This window comes from Euprymna scolopes, chromosome 1, assembly GCF_053919585.1.
Source record: "Euprymna scolopes isolate OS-2025 chromosome 1, ASM5391958v1, whole genome shotgun sequence".
In the NCBI taxonomy this organism is placed as follows: Eukaryota; Metazoa; Mollusca; class Cephalopoda; order Sepiida; family Sepiolidae; genus Euprymna; species Euprymna scolopes.
Window position 1 is genome coordinate 172,009,787 of NC_136482.1, and position 14,826 is coordinate 172,024,612.

Here is a 14,826-nt window from a genome sequence, read left to right on the forward strand (position 1 = left end):
TATCGGTATATTTGAAAAATACAAATGGCGGCAGACTGTATCGAACACGTTAAGTTTGGGGAAATTTTGGGAAAATGAGTTTAAACTAAAAAACTATACAAAATACTGTTAGGAACTCACTCAATATATGTTACTGTTATGTAGGCTGACATATAATCAGCGGTTTTAAATTTTGATCGATACAGGTAACGACTTTTAAGAGTCCCTTTTAGTGATTACCTGGTTTGAGGATATTATACAACTAAATGGCAAATCTGCCCCAAAAATCCGGTATTATTTTACTTTAAGGCCCGTCTCATGTTCGTATATAACGAAATATTTTATTGTAGATTTCAGTGTACTAAAAACGAATCTGCAAACCGTTTCCGTCGCAAAAAGAAAGTTTTCATGATATGAAGAAATTACTTTTTCGAAAAGTGGGTGATCACTTTTCAATTTAAATTTAACTTAGAATGAGCACCCACTTTCTGGCCACCTGAGAGAGAGGCATTTTTCTGTGTGCGTGGGGGTGTTTTGGCGGCCGACCCCCCGCCCCTCCAACCAATTTAAGTAGGTAATGTTAAAGGATTTTCCAAGGGTAGAAAGAAATTTATGGTGCTAATGTACTTACCGATCCGTACTATTTTTTAAATCGTATTTCCAAGTTTAATTAAAGTTTTTTTTTTTTATTCAATTGTATTCTAAATAATGTTAATGCTTTTGTACTGTTCCTTGTCTGCTTAAGTTTAATTTTTGTTTATTAAATTGTTAGGTGAAAGTCCAGAATAGTTACAAAACACCCTCTTCTCCCCATGTTAAGAATGGCTTTTTAAATAATAACGTTATTATTTCAGCACAGATCAATAAGTGCACGAGTACCCAATTTCTTTAATAAAGAAAAAGCATTCATATTTTAGAATAGATACAAAACTCCCTCCCCATGTTAAGAATAGCTTTCTAAATAATGGTATTATTTCAGCACGGTACCTTCTCTGCATAAGTACTATCTTTTGTTTATTAAATTGTTAGGTGAAAATATAAAATAGTTACAGAACACTCTCCCTTTCCCATGTTAAGAATGGCTTTCTTAATAGCGTTATTTCAGTGCAGTATCTTCTCTGCATAAGTACCATGTTTTGTTTATTAAATTGTTAGGTGAAAGTACAGTACTCATGCAGAGAGTGATCCGTGTTGTAATAATAACGTTAATATTTAAAAAGCCATTCTTAACATGGGGAGGGGAGAGTGTATTTTAACCTTACAATTGAATAAAAAAACATAATAAAACTGTAATTAAACCTGGAAATACGATTTAAAAAATAGCGCTCACAAAAATAAACTGTACTTTACCAACCAATCTTATATCGAAAAAAAAAAAAAAAAAAAAAAACTCAAAAAGCAAGCGACAAACTTTTTTTTTGGCCTTATATAATAAAGAAAAAATGTGTAAATTAAAAAATTTGGAAGATAAACAAATGAATTATGTTTTTTTTTTTTTTTTTACTTATCGAGTTAACAGAAAATGAAATCTTTCGTCAATTCGTGGCTGTGAAATGAATTGAACCGGAAGTTCAGTTTTATCAACAGAACAGATTCGCAGTAACGGCTTACGAAAATATATTTATTTTATTTAATATTTTAATAATTCGCAAGGTAAATTTATTTTAATAACATAAAAACATACCTCGACTCTAAAGATGGGTTGTCTGAAAATTTCAAATAAGTTGGTAACGTAGAAATATGGTTTTATTCACTTGTAATGAATCAAATTTACATTTATATATATATATATATATATATATATATATATATATATATATATATATATATATATAGTAAGTTATGAAAATATATATGGCAATTAAGCAACACAGAATATTCTGCATTTCATTCTTGTGAGAATTCCTCTTAAGTCTGACGAATTTTCACAAGAATGAAATGCGGAATATTCTGTGTAGCTTAATTACTATATATATTTTCATAACTTAATACCTAGCTCTACCTATGTATTGAGCACTGTTGAAGTAAATACTGAAAAATTATGCATAAATTATATATTTGTATCTTAATTTATGTGATTAAATCAATTAATCACACACACATATATATGTCGTATGTGTGGCTGTAAGAAACGTGCATGTATAAGAAGCCATTACACAAAACAAAGGCTATTTACAAGAACTCAGATTATTTGAAGGAATGTACTTGCTATTTTTGTCATATTCCTGACACAAAAAAAAAACAAAAAAAACCCCAAAAAACAAACAAACAAAAAACCAAAAAACAAGCAGAATAATATTTAACACAAGCACAGGTGCAAGCGATTCTTCTTTTAGCTTAGATTAAAAAAAAAAAAAAGGTGTTGGATCCAATAATCTGCATATCCTTAACTCTATGGGAACAAATTACAGAAATCAAGATATACAAGTACAACAAACTGCTTTCAGCTAAATAAATTAAGACATGTGTATACGAATTGTGTGTATTGTCTTATTCTGTATTCATGTAACTGGACAAGCTTTCACAAGACATGCCTTCGGAGGATATTAAACATTAATTTGCAATTTCTCACATCAGAAACTTGTTTTTTAGTTAGTTAGTAGGTCTTGGCTAAAAGTGCATGATGGTTTGGCCACCTAACAAAGATGGCAGATCACAAGTTCCCTTAGCAACTGTTTTATGGGAAAGTGAAGCACAATAAACGTTTGAGAGACAAACAAGCCAGAGTCGTTTTAAAGATATCATCAAAAGCAACCTTAAGCTCTTTACCAAGGAAGAAGTGAAATGGAATGAATTTGAAGCTATCAGTTTGGCAAAAAAAAAAAAAATGTCTATGATGGCTGTGGAAGATATGAAGGAAGGCAGTTAGAATACTCCATCTCGAGACATGTCTGTCGAAGCAGTAGATGTTAAACATCTCAGACATATTTTAGCCTGATCATGTGTAGAAGCAGAACCTGATTATCGAATTCACATGCAATATTATGGCAGAAACCAATTATGCAAGAGACATACAGTGGAAGAATATAGATATGTACAAATAGAAGTGACCTTGTGTGACATATCAGCTGGGAAAAAATTGCAAAAGCAAATCTGAGTTAGTGAGTCATTTGCGAACCTGCAGAGATGATTTTCTTCTTTAAACTGGTTATCGTTATCACCATATATATATATATATATATATATATATATATATATATATATATATATATATATATTAGCATATTAGCGTTGGGATGGTTAATCGGAATTGGGAATCGAAAAAATCAGAACTTTTTGGAGTATCGGAATCGAAAAAAAACTTGTGCCTATTTTCTGATGCCAAAAAACGATTCTTTGTATTGTTTTCATTTGTTTGTTCTTGGTTAAAACTTGATTTTCTATGGCTTGTATTAATGATGAAATTATATTTATCGATTTTCAAGTAGCAGTAAAACTAAAATCTACAGATCATCTCCATAATCATGTATTTATACGTTTAGGAAATTATCCCCCCCCCCCGGCCAAAACAACTTTATATTTAGAAACTCAAAAGAATTGGAATCGGTAATTGTATCGGAATCGGGAAAAATATTGGATCATCCCATCACTAATATATATATATATATATATATATATATATATATATATATATATATATATATATGTGTGTGTGTGTGTGCATATGTATATATGTGTACATATGTATATGTGTATATGTGTGTACATATATATGTATATGTGTACATTATATATATATGCATACATATATGTGTACATTATATATATATATGTGTGTGTGTGTACCTTATATATATATGTACATTATATATATGTGTGTGTGTGCGTGTACATTATATATATATATGTGTGTGTGTACATTATATATATATGTGTGTGTGTGTACATTATATATATATATGTGTGTACATTATATATATATGTGTGTGTGTACATTATATATATGTATATATATATATATATATATATATATATATATATATATATATTGGGTGGCCCATTAAAAAGTAGCCCGATCTCTCTCTAATCTTTCTGTTCACGACAACACCACAAGACAAAATGCAATTCTTTTCCCAACAAGATGGCACTACATGCCACATGTCTCACAGATCACTAACACGAGTTCATGACATGTTTACGGAAGAGAGAACAATAAGCAAAAGGTTATGGCCACCATGTTCCCCAGACTTGTCATCATGTGATTTTTATCTTTGGGGGACTTTAAAACACAAAGTTTATATAAATAATCCTCACAATCTAGACCATCTAAAAGAGAACATTACCAAGGCTATAAGAAGAATCAACAGAGAAGATCTACAAGCAGTATCTGCAAACGTTGTTAAACGTGCCCAGAAATGCATGGATGTTAACGGGGAGCACTTCCAACCATCTTTTATAGCATTGCAGATAATTTAAACAATAAAAGAATGCCCCTCCTCTCACTAAATTTTCTGGGCTTCTTTTAGGTGGGCCACCCTGTATATATATATATATATATATATATATATATATATATATATATATATATATATATATATACAGGGTGACCCAAAAAAACATAAAAAGTATATCTAGAACATATGCTGTAAAATGGAGTAAAAAAGGCCAAATACCCTAGTGTTTTGATGTGATGTTTCGAATATAATAAACTAGTTATGACCAAAGTTTCATTTCATTTAGACAAAACACTAAGAAACGGGGCCTAATTAGAGGTGGGGCCGTTTTTTTGGGTCACCCTATATATATATATATATATATATAATTTAACGGAGATTAGAATAATAGTCTAAAGAGCTAAGTGTATTTTAATGTAATAGTGAAATTACTAGTTTAATTAAAATACAGGAAATGCTCGTTGTAATTTAGATATATAATAAGCTCGATAGTTAAATGTCCTAGAGCTAATTCAATATTAAGTAATGTGATTTATAATTTAAAAATTTAAAAAGATTTTTAAAATTTAAAAATCAAATTTTAATTAAATTAAAAATCAGTTTCATAAGAAGGAACAACAACAAAGTCAATTATCTGTACGATCGTTTCGGAAATCTGTGCTTTTTATTTGTGGTATACATGAAGTCACGTAGAACAATTATACATAGTTTTTTTGGTAAGCGCGGTCTCCTCATCAGCAAATTTAGGAGGATTTCTATTGAATTGAAAAGACACCAAAAATAAACCTAGCATTAAAAGTAAGGCAGATGAATCTGAAAAATTGAAATAAAAGGTTTGGATTTAAAATTTATAAGAAAATTAGTATAGGTTAGAGATAGAAATGAGTAGAAAAAAATATATATTTTTTTGAATTTACATAATAAATTTGATTTAAAAATATATAGAGATAGTTACCTTTTAGTTTTTCTTTTTTTGAAATCAGGAGCTGTGTTTAAAGTAGTCATTTAGATGTTTGCTATAGCTTTTTATTTTATTGAATGATGAATTTTAAAAGGGCGACGCTCGTGCAGTAAATTGTTTCCGTTAGCGTATTTTGATTTAAAGACGCTACAGTTAATATATATATAGAGAATATTTATTTTGCAAGTTTTTAAGGGGAGATAATTGTCACGTGTTATTGGCTTTATTTATTATTTGATTTACGAGTCTAAGGGCGGTAATTGGTCTAACTTAATTTATTAAAAAAAAAAAAAAAAAAATTTGTAATCTATTTTTACTAATGAGTAATTTTTAATGATTTAAGGTGGTTTATATTTATTAAATTTAAACCAACGTTTATGATTACATGATAGAAGCTCGTGTCTTGAATTTACTAGTTTGGTTGTGCTTTTTATATCGTCATATTTTAAAATTTTTAGGGTTTCTTTTGTACATAGTGTACAAAATTTATCTCCTGGTTTATATGATTTGCAAGTCTCAATTATTTGCCATTTTAAGTTGAAAGAAATATTGCTATTTTTTAGTTGCCAAATATAGTTGGATAGAGTAGTTTGGTTTGATAGAGAGTTATTTTTAAAAGAATGTTTGTGCGTTGAAATTCTATGTTTTATTGGGCCAGATGTGGAACCAATATATATTACCTCTTGATTATTATGATTATTTTCCGTTAGGTCTATTGTTGGATTATAATGTGGTGGGTTGATTAGTAATTGATCGGTAGATTGATTTAAGTTGGTGTTATTATTTAATCTGGTAGTTGAGTTATGGCTGTTGATAGGTTCTTGTATATTTGGAGTTTTTGATACTGTGCAGCTATAGATAACATTTTTAATTTTACATGAGCCTTGTAGGGGACATTTATTTTTTCTTCTACAGTTACAGTCAGATGTATTTTGTATAGTTGTATTTTGTAGTTTATTAATTTTCTTATTATTAGAGCTAATTATTTTCTGATTATATATATATAAAGAAATAATTAAAGATTCAAAATTAGGAGGAAATAAAATGGTTATAATTTGGAGCAGAAAAAAATCACATAATATTGTAAAAATATAGATATATAACAAATTAAACATAAGCTTGAATCATTAATCTTTTACTACAAGGGTGTTCATCTAACGCATTTTAGTGACATCGGACCTAATATGTTTCTTTGTATCTGGGAGAGTCTGGTTAATAAAAGAGACTAACAAGAAATACTGCTTACTAATGTAAGAAGAAATATATTATTATACAAATTTTCTAGTATACAGGGTGACCCCCCAAAAAAACAGAGGACATTCAATTATTTTTCTGAGCATTTTACAGTCAACGGAGAAAAAAAGGCCAAAGACTCTAGTGTTTTGATGTGATGTTTTGAATATAATAAACTAGTTATGACCATATGACCAAAGTTTCACTAAGAAACGGGGCCTAATTAGAGTTGGGGTCCGTTTTATTGGGGTTACCCTGTATTACCCAGAAAAGCGATAACCCACATTAGTGAACATTTATACTTAAAATATGCAATGACCCAAATTTTAAAATTTGTTTTGAACTAGTAAGTTAAGAGGATCATTTTTACTTTATTCATCTGACATAACTTTTCAACCAGTTGATTGATAACTAGGACAGTAGCCCTAGATATATCTAAAGCCTTTGACAGGGTATGGCACAATGCTCTTCTCATGAAAATCAGATCCTATGGTATTAATGGATCAATACTTAACGTAATTAAATCCTTCTTAAATAAGATAAGAACCCAGGTTGTCCTCCATCGTCGTACATCTAAACAATATAACTGTGGGTGTACCTCATGGTCGATCTTTGGACCTTTATTCCTGATATTCATAAATGATCTTCCAGATAAAATTATTTCAAAGATGGGTATATTCACTGTCGACACCACGTTCTATAGTAGACACGAGAGGAAAACGAATGAACACATATGCAAGGCAATGGCAGAAACCCTTGAGTAAGGCCTTCTGTCTAGTGGAAAAATTGTTAGTAACATTCAATGCTGCCAATTACAAAAAAACCTTAACCACTAGTAGCCATAATTTGAGATTGCTATTTTTCAAAGGTAGGGTAACCAATGAAATATAACAAGGTTAATACAAGAGTACTCAATACGGAAGTAGAGCGAGTTACATTTTCAATTTGTTGCTACACAGTCATGAGCATGTTTCGGTCTTCCAGTATTTAGCAACTAGAGACCTCTTCAGGCAACAATGCTTATTTACGAAAGCAGAATTCTTTCATAAATAAGCGTTTGTTGACTGAAGAGGTCTCTAGTTGCTAAACACTAGAAGACCAAAACATGCTCATGACTGTGTAGCAACAAATTACTGCTTATGTAAAAACAAATTGAAAATGTAACTTGCTCTACTTCCGTATTGAGTACTCTTGTATTAACCTTGTTATATTTCATTGGTTACCCTACCTTTGAAAATAGCAATCTCAAATTATAATATATATTTCTGTAGAAATATATTTTTATAATATATACCAATCCCTATTAAAGAAGCTCAGTATAATTACAGAGCAATACAGTGAATAAATGACAAAAAACTATATTCCAAAATTTATGATGTTGACCATCTTATAATTTATTCCTTCAATTCAGTTGACATTTACAATTCTTGACAGTATCTGCTTCGTAGCGCAAAATCAATCACTTAATTATTATATCAATCAGTGAATCTATCTATTCAAAATGGCGTAATGGAAATATATTAAAAGGTATTTGCAGCTTCTCTTCCAATTTTCGGATTTTAATCGTGTCAAATCGCACTTTATTTTCTTTTGAAGGATTGATTGTTGCTATTTCTGCTGATGAATTAAGGGCATAATAGACTCACTGATTGATATAATAATTAAGTGTTTGATTTTGCGCTATGAAATAGATACTGCCAAGAATTGTAAATGTCAACTGAATTAAAGGAATAAATTATAAGATGGTCAACATCATGAATTTTGGAATATAGTTTTTTGTCATTTATTCGCTATATATATATATATATATATATATATATATATATATATATATATATATATCATAAGATATCATTCCAAAATCAGAAAATGTACTTATTTCTCATAATAGTCTATTCATATTTTTATGTAGTACGTCTTACACTTGTTTCGTTGAATAGCGGAAGTTCACTAAACAATTCATCAGAGACAAATATATATTTGTTAAGAAAAAAAACAGTTGTTTTATGTTTTTTTCCGTTGGAATAAAAAGAATATGGTGAAAGAAAAATGTTGATATAAAGTTTGCAAAGTAATAAGATATATATATATATATATATATATATATATATATATATATATATATATATATATATATATATATATAATATCAAAAGTACCCGTCGTTGACTTGGTTCAAAAACAGCCTACAGAAAATGGACTCTGATTTATGAAAGTATGATAGGTTATGAAAAGGAAGGGTTATAAAGAGATCGTTTCGAATTTGGGGGTATCAAAACCAAAGCAAAATATGATGAAAGTAAAAATAAAATAGATAAACCCCATAATTTATTATACCATACCTGTTCACACTGAAACACTTATCACAATATTCTGTGGATCTATATTAAAAAACCTTGTTAAACTTTGTGATATATTTCCATTCTATGGAGGTCAGGCACGAACGAACACCCCATAATTTTATTATACCATATTTCTTCAAACTGAAACATAATTATCAAAGTATACTTACGCATACAAATATGAAAAGTCTTTATTAAAGTTTGTGCCTATTTCCATTCTATGGAGGCCAGGCGCGAACGCAGACCCCCACAATTTTATTATACCATCCCTATTTAAGTTAAAACATACTTATCAAAGTATTGTTATGTACATCTATATCAAAAACACTTGTAAACGTTTTTTTAAAATTTTTTATTTCCATATTTGTGGACTAGGCGCGTACGCAGACCCCACAATTTTAATGAATCATCATTATGCCAGATCAAACATACCCATTCCTGTGTCTCGATACATCTTCTATCATTATATTTGATCAGTTTTCTATAATAGTCAACCATATAGGAGCCTATTCGTGACCAGACACACAGACAGACATTCAGCTTTATATTATAGAGATATATTAGTCATCCACAAACACCTGTTTAATCTTATCTTATCAGTGTGGCTAGATGCAGTGAGTGCACTTGTGCCGAGATTCAAAACCCATACAATCGATCAGAAATGAATGTGCTCAAACCAACCAGCCCAAGTATTTAATTCCTTGTGCAGGAAAACATCCCTGGTATTCATGCTAAGATTTGAAACCTGAACAGTCGGGCACATATGAACATATCTTCACAGAAACAAATCAGTAATAATAGAATAAGGCAAAATATGTTATATTTTCTTTGTCAACTAAACTGTACAAACAGACAAAAGTATATAGAAGCTAGAAATAATTGGAAGAGTGAAATAGCCGAAACAACTAAAATTTGCATTGTGTCACAGAAAATACAAAGCTTCTTTCCTTTGACAAGAAATCTTCTTAGCCATCGATTGCAATGACTAATAATATTCTACCTGAAAACTCTTTGTTCAAACTCCTTGGTTTAACATTCACAAGCAACATAAATTGGTAGAAATACATAGAGGACATTGCCAAAGTTGCTGCAAAGAAGGTGGGTTCTTTCTATCATGCTAGAAAGTTGCTCACACCTGAGAGTATTCAATATCTCTAGAAGGCTACCATTTGGCAATGCATGGAGTATTGCTGCGATATCTGAGCTGGTGCATCTGCTACTCGTCTCTCACTCTTAAACAGGGTCCAAAAAGAATCACCAACCTAATAGTTCCTGTGCTATCAACCAAACTCCAGCCTCCATCCCATCACTGAAATGTTGCATCTGTGTCTGTTTTACAAGTATTTTGATAGAATGTGTTCTAACGAACTTAAGGCATTTGTACTTCCTTGATGCAAACACACCCAAAAAACCTGAAAAATCCCACCCTTATACTGTAGAAATCCTTAGATGCCAGAAAGCCTTATATTCTAATAGTTTCTTCTTTCGAACTGTTAGACTTTGAAATTCCCTCTCAGATCCTTGCTTCCCTGGCTGTACTGACTTGCAGAAGTTCAAGTGTAGTGTGAACAGACACCTCGCTGTTCAACTCTCTATGTAGTATCCATGTCGAATTAGTCCTAAATAGTAACCCTTACATCCAAGGGGCACAGTGCCTTATTTGAAGTGAAATAACAGTAAAAAAAAAAATTAAAAAAAAAAAAAAAGTTTGCAATCAGCAACAATCATATTGAACACAGGGGAAAAAAACCCTCCATAAATGATGAAAGCATTGGTCAAAGCATAATTAAAAATAAAATGATCAACCATTAACAAATGCAATCAAAACAATATAGATAATGATAACTCATTCTGCAAATTTCAGACAAAACTTGAGCCCAATAAGCTAATCATTGAGCTGCTTATTTACTTATTTTTACACTCTCGAACAAAAAAACAAAAAAAAAAAAAGCATACCTTTCCAATTTCATCCTTGAGCTTATATTGATTCAGTTGTATAAAACCATCAGAATCCGTTACAGATACTCTACGCGTTTCGAGGGTGGGTTGATGTCTCAACCGCGGGGAAGAGGTAGGTGACCCCACAGGGGAGTAACCAAACTGTCTATATGAACGAGCCGTATCCAAGCTACCGTACATTTTCGTGTGCATGTTTCGAGCCAAGCAGTTTTGTCGTAGGCACTGTCTAGACTTTGTTTGAGTGATGACGGACCGGGAAGCCTGCTGGTTATTTACAAGGCTGTTACATGACGAACAATTTCGTAAGGCGGCTTTCCCTGTTGAGATGTCATCAGTAACATTAGGCACATTCAGGTGGCCTGAATTGTCAGAGAATGCTATGCTGTGTCTTCGATGTGGGTCTGAACCTAACAGGTCCTCGTTCAGGCTCTCGTGTTCTTCGTTTTCACTTGTTGAACTGCGTCCCGAATCACTGTTGATGTTTGAAACTTTTCGTTGCAAAGGTGGCGGCTGGAAAACATTGCCTATGCAATCCTCAGTGATTGACGATTGTTGTGTAGTCCTTAGATCGACATCGTAATGATGTGCAGAGTGTTTCCTTGAGAATTCTGATATGTGTCCTTCAACTGGCTTACTCGATACACAAGGATGAACATAAGGGATGCGATTCATTGCTGAGCGTTCTCCAAATGTCTCATTACAACTGGACGTCATCCCTTTTTCTATCATGTCGTCCTCGTCCTGGCCACGATCAAAGTGGGAGTTCCTGAAATAAAGAAATTAAAAGTTATTGCTAATGCACAATAAGAGAAAACATTATATATATATATAGTCTAAAGAAGCTTTGAATAAAAAAAATTAAAAAATAAAGAATGCAGTTTAAATTCCCGGAAGGAAAAAAAAAAATTAACTTTAACCTATCGCAGACTTAGGACCTACATAATCCGACTTTTAAAAAGTTTATAATGACAAAAGAGAATTCATTTATATAAGGATGAAAAAAAAAAAAAAAAAAGTCATTAACTAAAATTGCTAAATAGAAATAGACTTAGCATTTGCATAAGCCGATTTCGCAAAAGTCTTCAATTTTAAAACAGAATTTAACTACATAAGGAGTAAAAGAGAAAACCTTTACTAAAATTTTGTAAATAGAAAACGGGGATCATCAGCTGCTTACCATGTAGCTGTTTCAGAGATTTAAAAACAGGACACACACCTCTCTCTCTCTCTCTCTCTCTCTATATATATATATATATATATAAATAGATATTTATAGTTACAGATGACGCAATTAATTTAGAATCGTTCTCCATTTCGCCTATTCTAAGACTAAACAAACGGCATTATCAGAATAAAAGCAATGCAATAATTAAAATTTAAATCATTTGGATTATTCGGACAACTGTTCTGATCTTGAGTGTTATTCTAAAAACGTTTTGGGCAATGTAACCGCCGACCTTCTTTGGGCGGATCTTATTGAACTCAACAATCTTTCTGTCAAAATTGAGACTCTGCAGTAAGTTTTGAACGGAACTCTTTATTTAATCTTTATTTCATTTTCAAGATTCCATGCAGATTCCAGAGTTTGACAGAAAGATTCTCGAGTTCGACAAGATAAATCTGAAGATCAGAAATTACATTGGTCGAAACATTGTGAAAATAACACTCAAGATGAGAACAGTAGTCTCAATAACCAAAATAATACAAATTATTAATCCTCATCAAAAAAGTGCAGAACCATAATTAAGACTGCATAATCGACAAACTTTCTGTGAATTACATTGGTTGGAACATTGTGAGAATAGCATCCAAGATGAGAGTAGTAGTCCGAATAATCGAACATTATCCATCCTCATCTAAACAAGCCGAGCATGCAAGGCATCCTTACACGTGTGAAAAATTTACTTTCACCATGACTAATGTTTGTGCAAAATTAAAAAAAAAAATCCAAGATGTGGTTATTGGGAAAAGTGCAAACAAATGAACAAATGAACGATTTGGGGGCAATTTTACCCCAATAATGCCTCCCAGAGGAGCAACCAGAATTATCCCGGAAAATCTGTTCTGGCAAAACTTTACTTTTACCATGACTAATGTTTATGCAAAAGTTCAAGAAACTCCAAGACGTGGTTATTGAAAAAGTTGCGAACAAACAAACGGACGAACGACAGGTTACAATCTATCCTTTGTCGGGAGGGACCAAAAATTTAGAAACATTATTAAAACTTTGTTTTCATTATGTAAGGCATTAATCTGTAAAATTGTGAGATTACTAACACTCACAATAACAAAAACATTTGTCAAATTTACACAGCAGAAACAAACATTTTTCCGAAATACTGTTTATGCATATGCAATCTACGCGATGAAATTAACTAATTTGCATATCCATTTTCAAAAGTACATTTCATTAATTAACTATTCTTTTTATTGTGTGTTTGTTTTTTTGTTTTTTAATTCAATGATTGTTTTGATAATTATTAGTGATGGGACGATTCCAATATCTTTCCTGATTCCGATACAATTACCGATTCTGATTCCAATTCTTGAGAAATCTCTAAGTATTTAACTATAGATTTGTTATTTTTCCCCCGATTACCAATACCTTAAAATCAATAAATATTTATTATTTTAACATTACTACCAACTGTGGAAGATTTTGTTTTATACAAAATCACATAAAAAGACAATTAAAAGAATCGTTTTTAGCAGCAGAACATAAGCACATTTTTTTTTCCGATTCTCGATTAATCCTTCCAACACTAATATTTATACAACACATAATTCTGTTTACGAATATTTTGTGGAGAAATGCTTAGAATTTGTGTTCAAAAGTTATTTTCCACAACTTCCTTTTGTACCAGTCTAACTTGATTAATCAACAAGTTGTAATTGATTTCAAAATTGTAAGTTATAAGCACCCCCTCCCACACAGACACAACACACACACACACACACACACACACACACACACACACACACACACACACTATTGTTCAGGTAAAATAGTCCGCCATTTTAATATTTTGTTAATAATTTAGATAAGATAATAAAATAACGATTTAATTCATAAAAATTTGGTAGGAATTTGAAAGCATTTAAACTGTCAAATAAAAAGTTATTTAAACTAGTTTTTAATTATTTGACAATGTACATGTATTAAAATAATTCTAGCGACCTTGGATAGCGAGGTTACGTTTTTTAATTTTAAGTGTAATATTTTAAAAATCTGATTAAAAAAATAATTTACTTTAGAAATAAAGCGTTTGCTTCTACTCCTACCCCTAATACAGAACCTTCAGCGCTATCTTTTGTAAATTATGCTCAAATCCAAAATAATTTTTGTTAAAAAAAATTATATATATATATATATATATATATATATATATATATATATATATATATATATATATATATATATATATATTTTTTTTTTTTTAAGGTACTACATTTCTATGTGGTCCTGGATCTGACCTTAAACTATATCCGATGGTTAGGCCCCAGCTTGCAGGCCTTATGGAGTGTGGAGCCACCCTTTAATTGCCATTGCTCCCAGGTCCACTCTGACCCGGAGTGGTAGCACCTGTTAGGGTCCCAACTATGGGTTAAATAGAATACGACTTAAAAAACAAATATACTATATTAAAAAATCGTTCTTCAAAATCACCAGATTTGGCATTAAATAACCTGAAAAGGGTTGATATCCCGTAAAACAAAACAACCAACCAACATTTCTATGTGAGATTATAATTAGGGGGTGGGAGAAGAATTGAAGTATAGCAGAGGATTTGTCATGAAAATAAAAATGGAATGCATAAAGACTAGCAACGTGGGGGAAAACGTAGTAAGGAGGAGAAGAGGACATTGCTCACTAGATTATGAAGTCGGTTTTGCATTCTGTAAGGTTATGGTTTAGAGATACATTAGTTTAAAAACTAGTCTGTCAAATAGTTTTGCA

General features: G+C 31.1%; 1 protein-coding gene across 6 annotated transcripts in view; it reads right to left on the reverse strand.

The window, feature by feature from the left end:
* LOC145277521 (calcium/calmodulin-dependent protein kinase kinase 1-like) overlaps nt 1-14,826 on the reverse strand; it is a 659,720-nt gene that overhangs the window by 493,118 nt on the left and 151,776 nt on the right. For all 6 annotated transcript variants that reach the window (XM_080129008.1, XM_080128980.1, XM_080128989.1 and 3 more), the window contains exon 2: nt 10,866-11,634. In XM_080129008.1, the coding sequence (XP_079985134.1) occupies nt 10,866-11,597 (732 nt within the window). In that variant the 5' untranslated portion in view covers nt 11,598-11,634. The remainder of the gene's footprint in view (nt 1-10,865; nt 11,635-14,826) is intronic.